Here is a 20,213-nt window from a genome sequence, read left to right on the forward strand (position 1 = left end):
CCCTAAAGCATCTCTTAGATTTTTTTCAGACCTGTCTTCTGGCAATTAAAGCAATCGGGATTAGGTTTCTGCTTAAAACTGGACGTTGTGGCTGTATTACTTTCCCCCTATGTCTTAACACCCAACAAAAAAATAAGATTAAATGAAATACCATAGCAATCCCCCCCCCAAAAAAACCATTTTGTTAGCTGAATTCACTGTCTATGTTCCATGTATGTTCCAAATCAATGTAAAAACCTTAAGAAAGGTTTGTTTTTGTTTTCCTCCAAACCCAACCCATTATATTGGATATTCTCAGGCTGTTCAGATAAATTAAGTACTATGCTACTTTGGATAAGATGCAAGGAGAATATGCAAGATAAATACATGATTTCAAGGTCATTTTGGACAACATGCATTTGTCAAACATGCTTTAAAAAGAGTGCATGCAGTTTTGACACAAGATGCATCTGACCATTTTTATCTAAGGGCAGGATTCACCTAGGCTGGATCTAGACACATCAAAGAAGTGTTTCAGTTAAACACGTTGTAAATTTAAACAGGGAAAACAGGCAGAGAAAAATGGTACTCCACACCGCCATCTGGTGGCACAATGTTATATTGCATACACAACACAAATCGCTTTTTGTTTACCAATCTAGCTGAGTCCCTAATGAGCTCCACCAGCAGAGACCCTGTGCAAGGACTTTGGCTTGCATAATGGGGATTTCCTTCCTCCATTCCCCTTTCTAGAGAACCCCCAGAACAGCACGTAGGGGCAGAAGAAGAATATTCATGATGGCATGACACTGAGCTCAACCCTAAGCCTTCTGGTCTGTGTACTTTAACTGCCAACTATGACATTGACTTTAGACTTAGATCACATTAAAAGGTAAAGGGACCCCTGACCATTAGGTCCAGTTGCAGACGACTCTGGAGTTGCAGCGCTCATCTCGCTTTATTGGCTGAGGGAGCCGCCGTTTGTCCGCAGACAGCTTCTGGGTCATGTGGCCAGCATGACTAAGCTACTTCTGGCGAACCAGAGCAGCTCGTGGAAACGCCGTTTACCTTCCCACCGGAGCGGTACCTATTTATATACTTGCACTTTGATGTGCTTTCAAACTTCTAGGTTGGCAGGAGCAGGGACTGAGCAACAGGAGCTCACCCTGTCGTGGGGATTCGAACCACCGACCTTCTGATCGGCAAGCCCTAGGCTCTGTGGTTTAGACCACAGCGCCACCCGCATCCCTATTACTTTGTGACCTGCGTCACATTACTTTGGATTAATTCTTGTATTCAAAGGGGAAGTGAAGACATGGTTTAACGCCTTCCACCGCAGCATGAGCACGCATGGTTTTATCCATCTTAAGTTCTCATACAGAAACAATGGGTAATTCTAGTTAACCAACAATTCTCAGTACTCATTCAAACATTAACCTATTAGAGGAGATCATTTAAATTTTTTTACCAACACTTCAGTAACTTTCGTTCCACTATTCACCTGAGCCTTGAAAGCTTTAGTCTCTTGGAGTATGTCATCTCTTAAAGTACAGCAGATGAAATAGGCATTGGTCATTACAAAGGATATTCAAAGACAGAAAATTTGAGTTCATTAACAAGTTTGATGGCTTGCTCAGAGTTTGTAGAATGTGGAGCTTAAATAATAGTGTATTCAAAGCAAATTGTCTGTATCTATATCTATAATTTCGTTTGACCACTTCCCATAGAACATCCCAAAGTGGTTTTTTGACAAGAAAAATATATTTTAAAAAACTTAAGTCTAATGTAGGATAGAGTAAAAAATCTCCACTTTAAAAGGCTCATTGAAAAATGATGGTCTTCAACAGGTGCCATAAAGGTAACAGAGACAGCACCTGTCTGATAATGTACATACGTGGATGGAGTTCCAGTGGGTAGGTGAAGGCCTGATTTGTACATTATAGGGAATATACATCCTGATGAGATGATCTTTGCAGGAGGCCCACTCCTACAGAGTGCAGCGATTGGTAGGAGGTATAAGGGATGGGCCAACCTGTGTACGCTGATATCAGCACCTTGAACTTAGCCTAGTAGCAAATTGGCAGCCAGTACCATTTTTTCCAGTAGCGTTGTAACATGCTGGCAATATTCTGCCCCAGCTATCTCTTGAGTCACTGCATTTTGCATGAGCTGCAGCTGCCAGGCCAACCAGCACATTGCCTCTGAGGTCATCTGGGCCCCTAGTGACAAAGATGGATCCAAGATCGCTCCCATCCTACCAGCCTGCTTCTACGACCCTATCCTGCATTGCTATGTGCTCTGGGAAGCACTGGAAATAAATACGTAGCTGGCACTAATAAGAGGATTTTCCCACTGATCTATCTAACAGGACTGCATGATACGTCTGTAGCATTTCTCCAGTCAATGCGGAGTCCCAGCCATTCATTATTCATTCTTGTCTCGTCTCAGGAGTCCGCTGTGACCTCCCTGCCCTTTTTGTGGTGTTTCTTCTTTTCCTCCTGCTGGGTCTGGCGAGCTAAATCGTCCTCTTCACCCTCCAAAAGACAATTCTGTATTATGCCAGGTGGAATGTCCATATCTAGTTCAGATCAGATTTCCGATGCCTTTTGCTTGCTTCTGTGACAAGGGCCACTAACAACAGCACCAGAAATCACAGCAAGTGCATCATCTATCTGCACAAAGATGCCAGTTAATGCAAGTAGCGTTTTTATAAATGCTCAACATGGCTGTGGATCCTGCTTTCTCCCGTGAGGTAGTCGTGTGGGACATGATTTTCAACCATGGAATATGGTAGCTTTGTATAACATAAATCTCTGTGGCATGTATAAATACTAGGACATTTTGTCACTGCTCTTTAATCTCAGCTTTCTGTGTGTTTGTTTATTGGCTTGAGGGCTTAGGAAAACATTGACTAAGAACAGGCCTGTGCTTTCAACTCCCTGTTGGAATCATACCGGCTGATGTTTGGCTCCTTACATGACATGTTTCCCTGTTCAGAAAAACAGATACAATTGCGTGACTTAATAGGAATCAGTTTGGTCCTCTACTATTTACTCAAAACATTTATACCCTGCATTACCTCATAAAAAATCTCAAGGCAGCTGACAACAAAATGAAACTATCATTCATCAATTTCAATGCCATTAAAATACTAAAAACAGTAGTAACAGCTATTCTACTTTTGGTTTTCTTTTTTCTAAGATATATTCATTGAATATTAACATTATGTTCAATAATGCATAGGTAGGAATATATTTAAAAGCAAGAAGATGTAAATATACACATTAAAGAGGGAGATTCCTCATTTTTAATATTTCTAGTCATAATAGACTTGAGTGAATTGCAAATCTAACCTAGCCGGTAACATTGTAAATTGTGGGATATGCTTCCCTTCCCTCCCAACATTTCTCCGATGAAAATAGGGGCGTCTCATTCCATAATGATAATTTTACTATTTATATCCTACACATCTTACTGGGTTGCCCCATCCACTCTGGACAGCTTCCAACATATATAAAAACAAAATAAAACCCTGAACATTAAAAAAACAACAACCTTCAGATGGCTCAGGGCTCAGGCAACTCCATACCCTATAATATTTATCCAATGAAAATAGGGACATCCTAAAGAAAAGTGGGTCATTCCGAGATCAGATCAGATACTGGGATAGCTTCTCTAAATCAGGGACACCCCTGGAAAATAGGGACACTTGGAGGGTATGTACTTCCGACGTGGGAAGCGGCCTTGCTTTCCTTCATTGTGACCTCCATCACCAACTCCATGTGGTTTTCAAGTTCCTAGCCCTTTTGCTGTCTCTTCTTCCATTCCCTCTCATAATTGGCCAAAAAGTAATGCATTACACAAGGGTAACAAGTAAATAAATAAAATAAAGGCTGTGGAAACTGGATGAAACATCTGATCACTGCAACACGTGCACAAGGTAAAGAGAGATTACCGTACATTAAATTTTAAAAGGGGGATTTCTTAAATCACGTCAAGCAAACTAGTAGATAATGACAATCAAAATATTTAAGATAATATGTGGGCAGATGACATTCAGTATTTTTTTGGAGGGGATAGAAAAGGCCCTTTGAGATGTAACTGTGCATAACACTGATTACTGGAATACACTCTGGCACCAATTAAAATGCATTTTAATGTAGTTCTTCATAATGTTTTTTAGAAATTGTATTTCATATCATTGGATATGATATGAAGTTCTTCATAATGTTTTTTAGAAATTGTATTTCATATCATTGGAGTTTTTATGCCTGAAGTAGAACAGACACCTGAACTCACCTCCATTTTATGATGGCATCCAAAATCTGTCATCTGAAGTAGATAGCTCAGTTTTCCTCATGAAAGCTTTCACACAAGCTTTCAGCTTCACTTCCAGTGGTTGCTGAGTGACAGGTTTTTCTGGTTGCTTGGGATTTTGTTGTCCTTGGCTTTGATGTTAATATTTGTGATGTGTTCATATGCCTCATATCCGTTACTTTAATAGGGGTATTTTTGTTTTATTTTATTTATTAAAAAATATTCATATACTGTTATGCCATTTTTTAAAAAAATCAATGTGGTTTACAACAATAAAACAAAATCATACAATAAAAACCATATAAAAATATTAGTGTGTATATAATGCCTTCCATTTCAAGAAGAAATTCCAAGACAGTTCATGAACAAATAAAGTCCAACAGCAAAATAACAAAAAATAAAACCAATTATAAAAATACAACTAACCGTTATTAAAGTGCGTAGTAAAACAAGCCTAATAAAACAGCTTAACAGTTAACCCATTAACAGCATAACAAAGCAGGAGATTCAAGTGAGGAAATGATGGAAATGCTTATATAAACAGGTGTATTTTCAAGAGCTAGCAGAACAGCAGTACTGATGAAGGTAAAGGACGCAGGTGGTACTGTGGTCTAAACCACTGAGCCTCTTTGGGCTTGCCAATTGTAAGGTCAGCTGTTCAAATCCCCACAACAAAGTGAGCTCCCATTGCTCAGTCCCAGCTCCTGCCAACCTAGCAGTTTGAAAGCATACCAGAGCGAGTAGATAAATAGGTACCGCTGCGGCGGGAAGGTAAATGGCGTTTCCATGTGCTCTGGTTTCCATCACGGTGTCCCGTTGCCCCAGAAGATTTTTAGTCATGTTGGCCACATGACCTGGAAAGCTGTCTGTGGACAAACGCCGGCTCCCTCGGCTTGAAAAGCGAGATGAGCGCCGCAACCCCATAGTTGCCTTTGACTGGACTGAACCATCCAAGGGTCCTTTACCTTTACCTTTACCTTACTGATGAGCCCCTTGTATCACTTTAGTGTTGTAGGTTGTAAGCCTTTGACTTCTTTTCAACTTGGTTGGGACATACCTTTCAAAATAAGTGAGAAGACTATTGTGAGCAACTGACATCTGGGAGGAGAGAATGGAAAGACCTCTAAGCAAATAACACATTTGCTTTTGCTTGGTGGGGTACATTAGACATGGGACTACACTTGAGGATTGTCTGGAGGTTACAGCTGGTACAAAATGGCAAGCAGAGCCTTTTGTTGTTGTGGTTGTCTACTTGCAATTTTCAGGGTATGGTTTAAGGCAGGGATATGTAGTGCTGTCTATATGTCATTGGATTACAACTCTCATCAGTCTCAGCCAACATGGCCAGCAGTCAGGGATGATGGTTCTAGTTGATGGTTCTGGCCCAACAACATATGAAGAGCACCACGTTGGCTACTGATTTCAATTCAATGTCTCTTTTGGAGGACATTCACCTACATTCTAGGGTCTTCCCTGTTGCAGATTCTGTCTTTTAGAATTCCTTCCCTAGAGGAACTCTACCGAAATCTGCTTTGCAGCTCATTGGGAGACAGATCAATACCCCCCCCCCAAATATTATAACAATAATACTTCAGGCCTTTTTCTCTGTCACACTCTCCTCCTTCCTACAGTAGGAGGAATGTACTGGGTGTATTGAATTCTGGGACAGATTAATTGACTTTAACATGAAGTTGCTTTTTACCTTTTGTAATTTTCAAATAGGTTTTCTGTTTTCCCCAGTAATTCTACATAACAGCTTCCTGTAGTGATACCCAGTAGGATCTTCCGTGTGGTATATTCCAAAATGTCCATTATGTAGCAAATCCTGTGGTGATTTTGTTAAGCAAACGTTTCCTTTCAGCATTAACATTAATTACCATTACTACAAATGTTGGGTGCAGGGAGGAGAGGGAGACTGTGGGTATGTTGAAAGAACTGAGGTTCTTTAGAGAGCCAGTGTGGTGTAGTGGTTAAGCGTGGTAGTCTCGTAATCTGGGGAACCGGGTTCGCATCTCCGCTCCTCCACATGCAACTGCTGGGTGACCTTGGGCCAGTCACACTTCTCTGAAGTCTCTCAGCCCCACTCACCTCACAGAGTGTTTGTTTTGGGGGAGGAAGGGAAAGGAGATTATTTGAGACTCCTTTGGGTAGTGATAAAGCGGGATATCAAATCCAAACTCTTCTTCTTCTTTATGAAATGTCAGTTATGTTTGAAGTGAAACCACACTTTGAATAGTCATAGGCTGATACCACCATATGGAGAAACCCCAATGGATACATACTGCGAAGGATTTGTTTGTTTGTTTGTTTGTTGCATTTATATCCCGCCTTTTTCTCCAGAGAGCTCAAGGCGATGTTCATGGTGCTCCCCCATCTCATTTAATTCCCACAGCCACCCTGTGAGGTAAATTAGATTGAGAGGCAGCAACTGGGATGCGGGTGGTGCTGTGGGTTAAACCACAGAGCCTAGGATTTGCCGATCAGAAGATCGGCGGTTCAAATCCCCGCGACGGGGTGAGCTCCCGTTGCTCGGTCCCAGGGCCTGCCAACCTAGCAGTTCGAAAGCACATCAAAGTGCAAGTAGATAAATAGGTAGCGCTCTGGCGGGAAGGTAAACGGCGTTTCTGTGCACTGCTCTGGTTCGCCAGAAGCGGCTTAGTCATGCTGGCTACATGACCCGGAAGCTGTACGCCGGTTCCCTCGGCCAATAAAGCAAGATGAGCGCCGCAACCCCAGAGTTGTCCACGACTGAACCTAATGGTCCGGGGTCCCTTTACCTTTAACTGGGCCAAAGTTACCCAGTGAACATCATGGCTCAGTGGGGATTTGAACCCTGGTCTCCCAGGTCCTAGCTTGACACTCGAACCAAAACATCACACTGGTTCTGAAGGATGAAATGTATGTTCCACTGTGTCCATGAATTAAGATACCTCCATTGATTTGTGTAGGTAAAGTAACTGAAGCATGGGCCAAAGTCCGTGCAACTACAAAGTGGCACTTGAATATGTGGACATACTATCTCAGATATAACAAAAAAATTCCTTCCAGTAGCACCTTAAAGACCAACTAAGTCAGTTCTTGGTATGAGCTTTCGTGTGCATGCACACTTCTTCAGATTCGTATCTGAAGAAGTGTGCATGCACACGAAAGCTCATACCAAGAACTGACTTAGTTGGTCTTTAAGGTGCTACTGGAAGGAATTTTTTTGTTTTGACTATGGCAGACCAACACGGCTACCTATCTGTATCTCAGATATTACATGGCTCCATCCAAAGGATGGTCTCCCTGGAGGGGCACAGTCTTGACATCAGAATACACAAAGTAACCAAGCAGTGAACATAGCACATCCAGAAAACATCAGAAGAATCCTTAACATCTGGAAAGGAAATAATCTACATCAGCCTTCACCACCCTACAGACACTGTGGACCAGCCAGCTCACACAGGTAGCAAACACTTGTCTAGCAATAGTTTGTATGCTATGAAATGCGTAGTTTGCCAAAAGTGGTCATAGTTTATAGAGCCTGGTTAATTCCCGTTCTTTAGCCTGCTATTCAAATGCAGGAATAAGGGGCTGTGTGAATACCTTAAAGAATCATTTGTTTTGTGCTTTTCATTTTGGTGTCTTAATTTCTCCTTGGGGAAGAATACTAGCTGTTGTGTTGTCAAAAGGTTAGCCATTGGGTTTCCTGGCTTTGTTCTTGAATCTGTTAGTTGAATTGCTGTGTGGTGGTTGGCAAATCCTGTAAGTATTAATACGTTTGCATTTTCAAAAGCTTCAGGGTGATTTAAGGCCTGAAGTTTCCTCTGGATTTCAGTTCTCTGTTGGGAGTAGTGTACCTAATTTTGGTCACCGCTCTTAAGGCAGTTATAAATGGAATTGACTTCTGCTGAAGAGATTAGATGGATGTATGACACATGAGGTAAGGAAAGAATAGGGTTTCTTGGCTTAGAGAAAAAGCAGAGCAGGCAACAACCTTAAAGTACTTTATAAGACACTGCCATGAAGGCTGGGAACAACTGTTCAGTAGGGGCACAGACAGAGGGGGAAATAAGTTTAAAGTTTTAGCAGAGCTGACTCCTAAGGAAGCTAGTAGGCTTCTCTTAATTGCTTATTAAGGGTCAGAATACATGTTACATTTAATGCGTAGCATGTAGCTATGTCTTGGTTTGAGGTTAATTAAACAATAGGCACAGCGAAAGTTAATTCTTATTGTAAACCAATTTCATGGTGAGAGGAGGCTAACTTCTTCACTTTCCAATGCTATCTCCCATCCTTCCCACAAAGGGCTAGAATTGTTTGGAGACAAGTTTCCTCTGACACTAGTGGTAATTTCTTTTCTAAGGCTCCTAACTGCAGGATGGTGTTTCCAACATAATCAAGCCCAAGCAGTGAATAGGTAAGCTTCTCCATCACTGTAGACTGCATCTTCAATAGGAATCGCCCTGCTTTGTGCTTGTAAAAATAAAATAAAAAATAAGGGCTATATTAAGTTTTACTCAAGAATACACCCTTTGAAATTAATAAACCATCTAGGACTGTTGATTTCAGTGGATCTCCTCTGAGTAAAACCACCCTAAGACATTGCCACGTGCAATGGTCCTAAGATTGGACCATTTATTGGGTTGGAAATGATAGAGAATTCTAATAATGTCAGTTGTGCCTAAAGTTAGGGTTGCCATTTTGTTGTTGTTGTTGTTTTGCCAAAGTTGTTGGCAAAATCGCAAAAAAATATGCTGCTTTGGGACTATTTTTATGGAAAACCAGCAAAAAAAAATTATTTAAGGCACTGCTGACACGGGCTACCATACATCCGGATTTTCCCGCACATTTTTCCAATTTCTAACCAGACACTGCTGCCGACTACAGTATTCCGGATGTTTCCGGGAACTTCCGGATGTGTGGCACCCCTACTAAAGTGGATTCATACATTATGGATCATACCCTCCAATTGTCACTAATGTGTCAAGACAATCGTTGTCACGCTTCAGTAATTCTGTCTTTATTGTGGAAAGTCCCAAATTAAGAGATCTCTATTGTTCCTCACCCCCCGCCCCGGCACCATAGAAAATTAACTCCATATTAAGTCCTCTTTTACTATTCCTAGCTCTGTGGTGCCCCCTGGCCCCTCCCACCCTGCTGCTTACCCAATCGCCGCTCTTCCTTTCCCGCACTGCTTCATGGGAAATAGGAAGTGGGCACTGACTAAGACAAGGTATGGAAGTGGCTCACACTTTTTGTACTCTGTGCTTGGTTATGACATCTGAAGAATTGCTACTCCCTTTTCCTCACCCTACAATCTACAGCAATATGAAGTTGCTTGCCTATCTCACCACAAGCATGTATGAGTGTGTGGACACAAGCTCTGTTTCAGATGTGACAAGTACCAGGAACAGGAAGGAAGAATCATTAACGGTGTGCCCTGTTGTAACACATGTATTAATCGGCACCTGATCTGGTACACATGAAAGGGATGATAGAAGGATTCGCCTATTTTCCAGATTGCAAAAGCTGCTTACTTTCTTGGAGGCCTTGCAGGCAACCCATCTAGTGTCGGTTTACAAGTTTGGCCAAATTGGTGGTAGGTAGGAAGAAATAATGCATGTTAAGTGATCTCTTCTCTAGTTTCTGCTTTAAAATAATACACTTTCAGGTTATAGATAGTGAACTGAAATGCACCCAGAGTGTCTCCTTGCAGCAACATGTGTATTTTTAACTATTCCACCTTCACCTGTTGGTTTTGCAAAATATTATTTTCTCCGTCTGCCAACTAATTCCACTTCTCAGCAGTAAGCGATGTCCACTGCTCAGTGGGACAATTGTATGTGTGATAATGCTTTATAGTGAGGACCAGTTAAATCTTTAAATTGAACTTGTTGAAACAAAGTTTAATCTTCTAAATTCTGATTTACTCCGGGCTTTCAAAGCTTCCCACCATCTGACCCTGTCTCACCTTCTTTTTAAGTTTATGTGTATTTGAGACACATTACGGCATTTTAACTCAAATGGATACTTTAAAAATAGCTGCTTGTATAGCACCCAAAGGACACCGTGGTTTATTTTCCTCTGATATAGATCTGACACAGGCCTGCTGTTATTTCCGTACCATCTCTAATGATCTGCTTGCTCTCCAGAGAACACTGACCCATTTCAGTGCAGAATAATTAGCCTTTCAGAGACCATTGTGATTCTGTTACATTGACATAAACATGCGAGTTGACACTTTGCTGTTTTGCCTTGGAAAAAAATGTTGTTGTTTAGGTTGGGCATGGTTTGGGATATCACTTGAATGGTATCAGTATATGTTAAGTTACAGGTAGGTAGCCTTGTTGGTCTGCCATAGTCGAAACAAAATAAAAAAATTCCTTCCAGTAGCAATGCACACAAAAGCTCATACCAATATCAAACTTAGTTGGTCTCTAAGGTGCTACTGGAAGGAATTTTTAAATTTTGTTTCAATATATGTTAAGTTTGCAAGCTTTTGTTGTTGTAGCTTTTAATTGCTGCTCTTTCCCCTGTAAATGCTTGGCAGAGTATGGTTTTGATAGTGGCATGATTACGAACAAAGCATGAATTTTTTGGCCTGGTTTTCTGGGTCTGTTTACATTTATTTGACAGACGTAAGTCAGGGATGGGGAGCTTGTGGCCAATGGCTTATCTTCTGAGTTTACACCAACAATAAAACTCAGAAATGTGAGGAGTCAGAAGTCCAACGTTTATTGCAAAGTGATAGGCTACAGTCAGATAGTTCTGCAAAATCGCAACCCTGCCCAGTGGTCCAGTCAGTGGTATTTATAAAGTTTCAAACAAAGCATCTCAGTTTTCACCAATCATGTACATCATTACCTCATTTTATGTTTAATACATGTGCACAATAAGCACTAGCAATTTATGCTGATTCAGGTTTGATTCTCACCAATTTCTGTTGACTAAGCTTTGATTCCCACTATGTGCGGTTACATTGTGTTAGTGTGCATGTTGGGAACCTGTGTTACATGTAACCATTTGCATCATGTAACATTTTATGTTCTAGCTTTGAGCTGCATCGTTGTGATTCACATTTTAGCTGTATTCCTGCCCCAATGGGGGGCGGCCACTTGCAAAATAATCAGTTTCATAAAGCAACAGGTTACCATAACTTGTCTATTAGAAGCGCACTCAGGGATTTCCAGGGGTACACATTATCACATTTATTGTGGCCCTTTGGGCCACCGCTACACCAGGTCTTGCTGAACTCTAACTCTCAGCTTCCCTCACCATTGACCATGCTATTTGGGGCTGATGGGAGTTGGGAATCCAGCATCATCTAAAGCAGTGTTTCCCAACCTTGGGCCTCCAGCTGTTTTTGGACTACAATTCCCATCATCCCTTGCCACTGGTCTTGCTAGTCAGGGATGATGGGAGTTGTAGTTCAAAAACAGCTGGAGGCCCAAGGTTGGGAAACACTGATCTAAAGGACCAGAAGTTCCCTACTCCGGGTGTAAGGCCACCCTTTATACCTGGTAGAGCAGTGAAAACTTACTGCAACTAAGGAGAATAATAACAATTAAAAGGTTTGAAAGATGGTTGTGAGAATGGAACTATACAGGTGGTTGTTCCTGAGGAAAACAAAGCTCTTGGCCTATTGCAAATGAAGAATGGTAGACAAAATACCAAATCAACAGAATTAGTCATTTGAAACACACTTTTACCAAAATCGTGTTCTGTCCACTTTACTAGCCAGTCTGGTACGTTAGTTTAGGAAAGGTGTTGCTTATCATGTTCATGATCACAAACAAGGCACGTTGCTGATTTGCTCTCCCAGTATAAAGGAGGTAAGAGCCTGGAGAGGTTATGCACGGTAAGTGAGTTATTGCAAGAAATAAAGACTCTTAAGAGGTGGTTGCGTATTTGTGTTGAAATGAATTGCTACCATAAACGAATTCTAAAAACTCAAGGCTTAAAAAATACATGCAAATGCAGGTATTGAAAAGCAGGCATTAATTTTTTGGGTGTTGTTTTTGATTAAACATTCAATGTGTGAGGAAGTGTTCCTTCCTGCTTTGAGAACTTTCCGGTTGTCGATGGTAGGTTGGTTTTAGAATAAATGTTATTCTGCTTTAATGCAATTGTATTTTGCTAAATGTAAGGCTCAAGGACTTCTATAGCATGCCTAAGAGAAGGATTTTTGCAAGCTTTGCATTTTTTTTTTCTTTGAAACATGTCAAGTTCATACTGCATCATAAGTGTCATGTTTTTATTCAGTATTAATTCCAGTACATTTAAAAAGCATTAATGTTTGGAGATAATAAAGCACTTGTTCTTGCATCCTTTTACAATATTTTTTTTTAAAAACCGTGGTGATGTATTATTTGTGTTTCCAATTTATTGATGCTGGAAAATGGGTTTTTCCTCTCTCTTTGAAATGTAGGGTTTTGAGTTATTTCCTACTGTTGCTTGCTTGCATAAAGCATATACATATATCTGCCTATATAATATGTATTATGTTTGTGATTTCTTTGACTGTCAACGTTGAGCCATTCTTGCCAACAAAGAATATCAAGCGTTTCCAATTTCTCTACTTTCCTTGCTTTGTTTTTTGTTTTTTGTTTTTATTTCTAAAGAATAATAAAAAAAAGCCTCTTAATGGGAATCCTGGCACTGTCTGTCTTCTCTGTTCTGCAGAAATGTTGAAGGAGTTGAACCAGCAACGCAGAGCGAAAGAGTTTACAGACCTGAAAATTATTGTTGAAGGCAAAGAGTTTGAAGTCCACCAAAATGTTCTAGCTTCCTGCAGCTTGTATTTCAAGGACCTGATTAAAAGGTTTGCCTTCCTTCCAGCTGTGATCTGGTCTGTTCTTTTGTAGGGGAGCATTTGTGTCGCTTTTTTTTCCCTTCCCTCTCTTTCAGGTTTATGAAGATTTGACTCTCCTGTCACAGAGCCAGTAGCCATTCTTTCCACTTACTCTGAATGTATTTTTTATTTACTTATTTTTTTAACGAAACGCTCAGATTCCTTTGTTACACATAACCTGACCTGTATGAATTCCCGATCCCACTAGTTGCACATTTTTGGCTGGAGGGAAATGTTCTTATCAATGGAGCATTTTAACCTCAAACCAAGTCATGAATGATCCCAGTCCCAAAACACACAAATGTTAGTTTAGGAGTTTAAAGATATGCTACTATCTCTTCCTTCAGGCTGCAGTAACCACATGCATATCATAGAAAGATGCTGAATTCTAATACGAACAAGGATGGAGTTAAGTAGCACTACTTTTGACCCTATGAAATTCTGGGCACCTAATGCTTTTTGGCTCTTGGAAGCCAAAAAAATAGAAATATTGGGAGATGCTTTTATATGCCAGCATTTAACTCATACCTTTTTAAAAGGAAAACAGGACCAAGGAAATTTTAATTTCTAGAAACCTTTTTTTTCTCCGCCCCTGGAAATAGAAATTTATTTGAGAGTAGTGGTTAAGATGTTTTCTTTCTTTCTTAGATCATGTTTCCACCTTTGCAATTTTCTCCCTCTGTTTTTAGCTGGTTGATTCTAAAAGCTGCATGATTTTTTTTAATTTTCCATTTCTTTTGTTTTTTTAAAAATGTCTACATTATAGATTAACGTAGAAATAAATTGCTATTTTTATGTTGTTTAATAAGTCAGTGTAGCAACATTGGGGGAAACCCACAAGAGTAATTTCCACATTTCTCTCAATCATCAACAAAATAATGTGGCTGCTGATTTTTGCCTTGCAGTATTTTTGCCTTGCAGTATTTTCCCAAACTCTGAACCTGGACTGTGCAAAAAAAAAGGGGGGGACACATTGGGGTGGGTGGGGATTACAGAACAGAACATTGTGCTTGCTTTCAAATTGTGCATTTAAATGTTGCCAACTAACACAATAGCGACTGTATTTTATTCCAGGGTGGCATGTTTGGTGGCATCTTCTTTTCAGTGTGTTATGTCCTCTTGCTTTAAAGCTTGTTTTTCTAATTGTGCCGGTATTATAGAACTGCCGTATAATTGCGCTGACTGCTTTATCAAATATTCATAAAAAGCTGGCCTGGTGGCATGTTTCCCCCCACCCCACCCCACCCTTCCACAAATCTAATGATAGCTGGCTTCAGCCGCTCTGTCTCCTGTCTGCTCATTATCGCTTACTAGTTAAGGCTACATTATATGCGTCTCACAGAGTTAAGATGCGTAATCTACAGGGAAGGCAAGTCTTAGTCTCCGTTTATAGAAACCCAGTAATTGACTGGCCGTGCGGTTTCATTAACTTTAGCTGTGAAGCCTCTTTCTTGCTAGTCAAACCGTCAGATGCTGTCTATTTCGGGAGAAAATCAGGGACGGTAATTATATTCATCTTGGATAGTTGTCAGATGGAGATGAACTGCAGACTGATTGCAACTTTAATAAAGCCATAAGCGGTACACTTTAAGTCAGACAAGTGAGAACCCTCCAAACAACCTTCTCATCACTGTTTTCCTTCGGGACTTGATCGTTTTTTCACTTTCATAAGCTATCCTGGATGTTTTAGCAGGAAGTTTAGATATAATAAATGTTCTTGGAATAAATAAATACGGCAAATAAACAGGAAGCCATTTACAAAAAGAGGAATGTAGGGTTTCCATATCTATTGTGTTGAAGTGGAGAACTAAAGAGTTGCAGAAATGGAGAAGGGGCTTCCTAATTTTTTTTAAATAAAAGATGCCAGGGATTCAATGTGGGTACCTTTTGCATGTGCAGTATATTCTCTGCCACCATGAACTATGTGACCTCTCCCAAATGAATGTATGGTTAAGAGGGATCCAGAGGTTTGTGGGTACCCCCACAATCCCCACTGCTCCAGCTGTAACCTTGTGAACGAGCATATTTTAATTCTAGTAATCTGTACCCCAACATATTTATTCGCCCTGTGTGTATCAGAGTAGCAGCTGGAGTCAACAGGTTTCAATAGCCAACTTGCTCACTTGTGACAATAATAACAACCTCGAATATTTTATTGAAAGCATGACTAGTCTGGAATAAAGGGGGGATTTTGTTCACTTTTGTTTTGGGAGGGTGTAGTAGACACTACAGTAAACACATGGGACTGAGCCTCAAGGCCATTCTGAAAGCAAAAGCAACTTTAAGATGAGAGTTACTTTAGAGCAGAGGAGTAATGGGGAAGGTGGCAAATGTGCTGAATTCTTTCCCTTCTGGGGCTCCCAAGTTGCGCTCTGCAGAAGGCGCCAACACCTTGCAGGGTTTCCGAAACAGCATGCAAAGTTATAATACTTTTGGATCCTTATGGGAGGAAAACTACATGCAGCTGACGTTGTGAGCCCAAATGGTGGGTGTGAAAGGGGCTAAACACTAACAACAGCACCACTGCAACAAGTTGCTTTTAAAGCAGAACTGTGCATTAGATCAGCAAACACAGGCTCCCAAATGTATTTTCCTGAATAATTGGCTTGTGGATAAGGGATGTATTTGTGGGTAGATGGGTGGGAGGGCAGGCTAGGGAATTAGTGAGTTAATATTTATTCCACAACTTCTCCCCCAACATTGTTTTCTGTCCTCTCAGGCTGTGTGTTGGATTTCAGGCTAGCTTGAGTGAATGATTGGTGTGTGTGTGTGTGTGTGTGTGTGTGTGTGTATGTACAGTGGTACTATGGGTTAAGTACTTAATTCGTTCCGGAGGTCCGTTCTTAACCTGAAACTGTTCTTAACCTGAAGCACCACTTTAGCTAATGGGGCCTCCTGCTGCTGCCACGCCGCCAGAGCACGATTTCTGTTCTCATCCTGAAGCAAAGTTCTTAACCTGAAGCACTATTTCTGGGTTAGCAGAGTCTGTAACCTGAAGCGTATGTAACCTGAAGCGTATGTAACCCAAGGTACCACTGAAAATAAATAAAAGTCTAGAGGAAATCTGTATTTGGAGTTGCACTGCCCTCTCCATTTCTCACCTGAAAGTGCCTTCTTCCTCACTTTCTCTCCTCCTCCCCCCCCCCGCCTCCCACAGCCTCCCCCCAGCCTTTCTCTCTTCTCCCTCCCCCACAAGAGGCTCAGGAACTCCCTTTTGCTGACATTGGTCATACAATGCTTGAAGGGAGCAGTGTGAGATGTTACCCCACTTCTTTTCAGGCCTAACTATAACCATCCCACTTCTGTTAAGGAAAAACACAATTGTGTCTGTTCTAGCCATCCCACTTCCTTCCCCGCCCTCCCACTTTGTGGTACTGCATTTGAATATAATTCTGGAGAGCCATTAATTAAATTCAACCATTCTTCATTCCTTCTAAATTTGGCATTTCTGGATTATCAGTGACTTGGAAGATAGGCCCTAAGGAAATCTAGTGTCAGTCTTTACTAACTTTGAGCAAGAAAAACATCTTAAGACTGGGCCAGGAGAACAAGACTTTAATTGCTTGGAAGTGTAAGAAATATTTCATTTGCATTTTCGGGCCAATATACACTTATTTTTAGGCTTATTTCAGTACAGGCTGGTAGTTCTATGCCAGCCCAGTTCCAGCTTCTTGATCTGAATCAGGATGGTCCAGGGCTACATGCAGGCCTCGAGACCTTTTTGGTGGCCCTCAGCAACATTTGATGCCTCCTGCAGCCCTCACATTGTCTTCCCAAAGCCAAGTAAGGGAGGTGCTGGACTTTGTAAAGGAGGCACGAGGGCTCTGATAAGGTCCTAGAGTCCTCCTACCTTCTTCCCAAAGCTTAGTTAGATCTTTCCCACCTTTGAGAAAGAGGCTTAAGGACTCCAAGACCCTGCCAGAACCCGGTGCCTTTTTCTCAAAGCGCACTGTGAGGGCTGGGACAGGGGTCAAATTTTGACCTTGCTCCCCACCCTGCACAACAAGGCAGTGTGTGGCCTGTGGGTTCTAGGTCAAAATACTCTTGTGGTCCACTTGGCATGAATAATTTGACCGCCCTGAGAATGATCACTGGTATGCCAACAGCCCATCATTAATTCTTTTCAGAACTCAGAGCTGGCTTACCACATATACATTTCAACTGAACTGATAATGGGGGGTTACTGGTTTGTTTTGTTCTTGTTTTTATTATGTATTTTGTGTTTTTGTCTTGTATTTCTATGCTGTGAAGTGCCCTGAGATGTACAGGTGAAGGGTGGTAGGCAAATTTAATAATAATTCATCAGAACGTGTCAAGTAAAACAGCTCTTAGACATGAACTCTGGCCAAGTCTCCCAACTTAAGTACCCTCCAGAATATGAAGACTGATTAAAATACACTACATTTTATCAAAGTATCAGCTGTGCTTTTTGCCTACTGTGTTATTCACAGTAAGGCAAATGGGTTGCCTGTCACACGCACATCCTTGTTACTGTTCATAGAAGCTTAGAGTTGAAATAGTTTGTCTGCAAACTTTTGTGGAGCGTAACCTGAACCTAAAATTAGTCTCTTTATAAGGCTCCGAATTGTGGTGTGGTGTTTTGTTTTGTTTTTCCTTTTTGGCTGCTTTTCAACCTCTCAAGTGCTTTTCTCTTTTGTGCATTTGGCGGGTTTACTCAATATTCACACCCAGCTCAGCTCCTTGAGTGTCTACAATTTCATAGTAATGGAATGTCTTATTTCCAAACCTTTTCTTAGTGCTGCCTATATTGGTATTGGTATGTTATTTCAATGTTAACCTAAATGGAAACATTTGCAGACTTTTATAGCTGAAGACAGTGGTGCTTTGGTGTGAAATACCAGCAAAAACTGGTTCCTTGGCATATGTATGTTTTGAGATGGGGATGAAGGCAAGATTATGGAATCAATCTGCTACACACACACACTCTCTCACACAAATCAAGGTAGCATTCCTTCCCTCTTTTACTATTTGGGTCATCTTTTTAATGATGGTCGTGTGGCCTAGATGATAGAGCTCATGTATGTGGCATACTTCCAAGGAGATTAGAAATTAATGAGTCCAAGGCCAAATTGTTCTTTTTTAGAAGGGCACTCTACTTCCTTAATTATTTTATTTGTGAAACCGTGTGGCAGCTGTGCCTTTGACATTTCTTCTTTAAACTTCCGTGCTTGGAAAAGCTAAAAGAGAAACAGTGTACTCACAGTAGGCATGGCTGAAACTGTCAAATTTCATTTTCCATTCACCCTGTTTCTACATCAGTGTGTATTTTTTTTAAAAAAAAAAAGGCTGCACAAAAATTATTAAACATTTTCATTCGCATTTCTCTTAATTTATGCATTGAATACACATTTTTGCAAGCAATTTCCCCTAATATAATTCAGTTTTGTATGTTGTTTTCATAAATATACACATTTCGATGTTCGGGTCCCCCAGATATGTGCATTTTTTAAAAAAAATCTCTTGGGCTGGAGAAGTGCATTGCAATATTCAGGCAAGTGTAAGTTTTGGAGAATAACTAGATTTCAAATCACATATTTTATGTGTTTATTTATTTAAAATATTCCTTTCCCACTGTGCATTGCAAATGCATTTCCAGACTTGAGTTATAATTTAAAACAAGCCCAATATACATAAACATAGTTACAAATTGAAAAAAGGAAGGCTGATAAACTACAGCCAGACAGCTAAAATATAAACATCAATTGTGACACTAAATAAACTCCAACAAAAGCAAGGTTAGATATTCAGCTGGCATTGAAAATTTAGGAAGTGTTGGTACCAGCCATATCTCGGGGGGGGGGGGAGAAAGTTCCAGAAGGCTGGGGAGAGCAGGGTATAAATAATTTTTTTTAAATTATTATTATTAGTAGTAGTAGTATTAGTATTATTATTATTCTAGTCTCTAAGAAGGCTTTCCCTGTGTGTAACCAGGCAGCAAACCTCAGCTGAAAGAGATTCAGCTGAGATACTTTCCCCAGTAGGTCTTAGCAAGTTTGACAATTGCAAATTAGGTAGGTTCATATTAAAATGTGAACCCAACAAACTTCTCATTCATCCCTAATTCTCAAAGTCACGCTCTTACTTCTCTTCTGTTTTTACATATCTGACGAGGGTCCGCTGACATTGTTGTCGATGTTGTTGGTTTCATCCAGTTGCTGAGAATATTCACTGCAGGGGAGTGGAAGCTCAGAAAACCATGCATTTGTCTGGAAAGAGGACTTCTTTTGGTCGGTGTTTACAATGCATAAAGTCAAGGAGGGAGCAAATAAGCAAGTGATAATAAACAGCTCTCTCTAATTATTATTTCTAAGGGGCCTAACTTGTCCTAGATATAGAATCTGCTAGGCGTTCAAAATCCTGCCGCTTACCAGTAGGACACCCCTTAGCTCTGTAAGGGAGAAGGCAGACTGAATATTCATAAAGCACTTCTTTCAGACACAAGGAGATAAACAGGCGTTGTGAAGTGATTCTTTCTTCCACTCCCTGTTCAAAATGAGAAGAGAAATTAGATTCCATGACTTCTCTGTTAGGATCCAACCTGTGCTCTGCAGCCAGAAGAATATTGTCAACAGTTTCTGCTAATCCCGTTATAAAATCCAAGGGATGGGCTTGATGGAAAGAACAAAGTGTACTATTTCTTTTACAGCTGAGGGGAGGTGCAAAGAATACTTAAGATGCCTTTTCTTTTACTTAAGTCAATGAAATATTAGCCTGGAAAAAAAGTCCCGTGCTCTTATTGGTGGTTTCCTTTTTGAGGGTACTTATGCTTTGTTTTGTTAAGCATGGCACATATCCCACCGTAACATTTTAACTGGCTGTTAGGTCTGATGTCGCACAACTCCCAGACTTCTGGAAAACATATTTTCGTGGGATTCTGGATAAAATGCACTGATAGTTCCAAAAGCGTTTAACTCTTTCCATGTAGAGCAAAAGTATAGAGTGGAAGTTGGCCTGTCTTTTACTGAGTCTGCCTTGGACTACAGCGCTGAAAGAATATTTGAACTGAAGGTTTTAATTATAACTTTGATCAGAGATGTGTGCCAATAAAAGTATTCAGTGCTGG

At 40.6% G+C, this 20,213-nt stretch overlaps 1 protein-coding gene across 1 annotated transcript in view; it reads left to right on the forward strand.

Moving 5' to 3' along the window:
• KLHL29 (kelch like family member 29) overlaps nucleotides 1-20,213 on the forward strand; it is a 445,478-nt gene that overhangs the window by 328,981 nt on the left and 96,284 nt on the right. Inside the window, exon 6 of the mRNA XM_081856969.1 lies at nucleotides 12,961-13,099. Coding sequence (XP_081713095.1) covers nucleotides 12,961-13,099 — 139 coding nt within the window. The remainder of the gene's footprint in view (nucleotides 1-12,960; nucleotides 13,100-20,213) is intronic.

Source organism: Podarcis erhardii, assembly GCF_964252035.2.
Source record: "Podarcis erhardii genome assembly, chromosome: 3".
Classification (NCBI taxonomy): domain Eukaryota; kingdom Metazoa; phylum Chordata; class Lepidosauria; order Squamata; family Lacertidae; genus Podarcis; species Podarcis erhardii.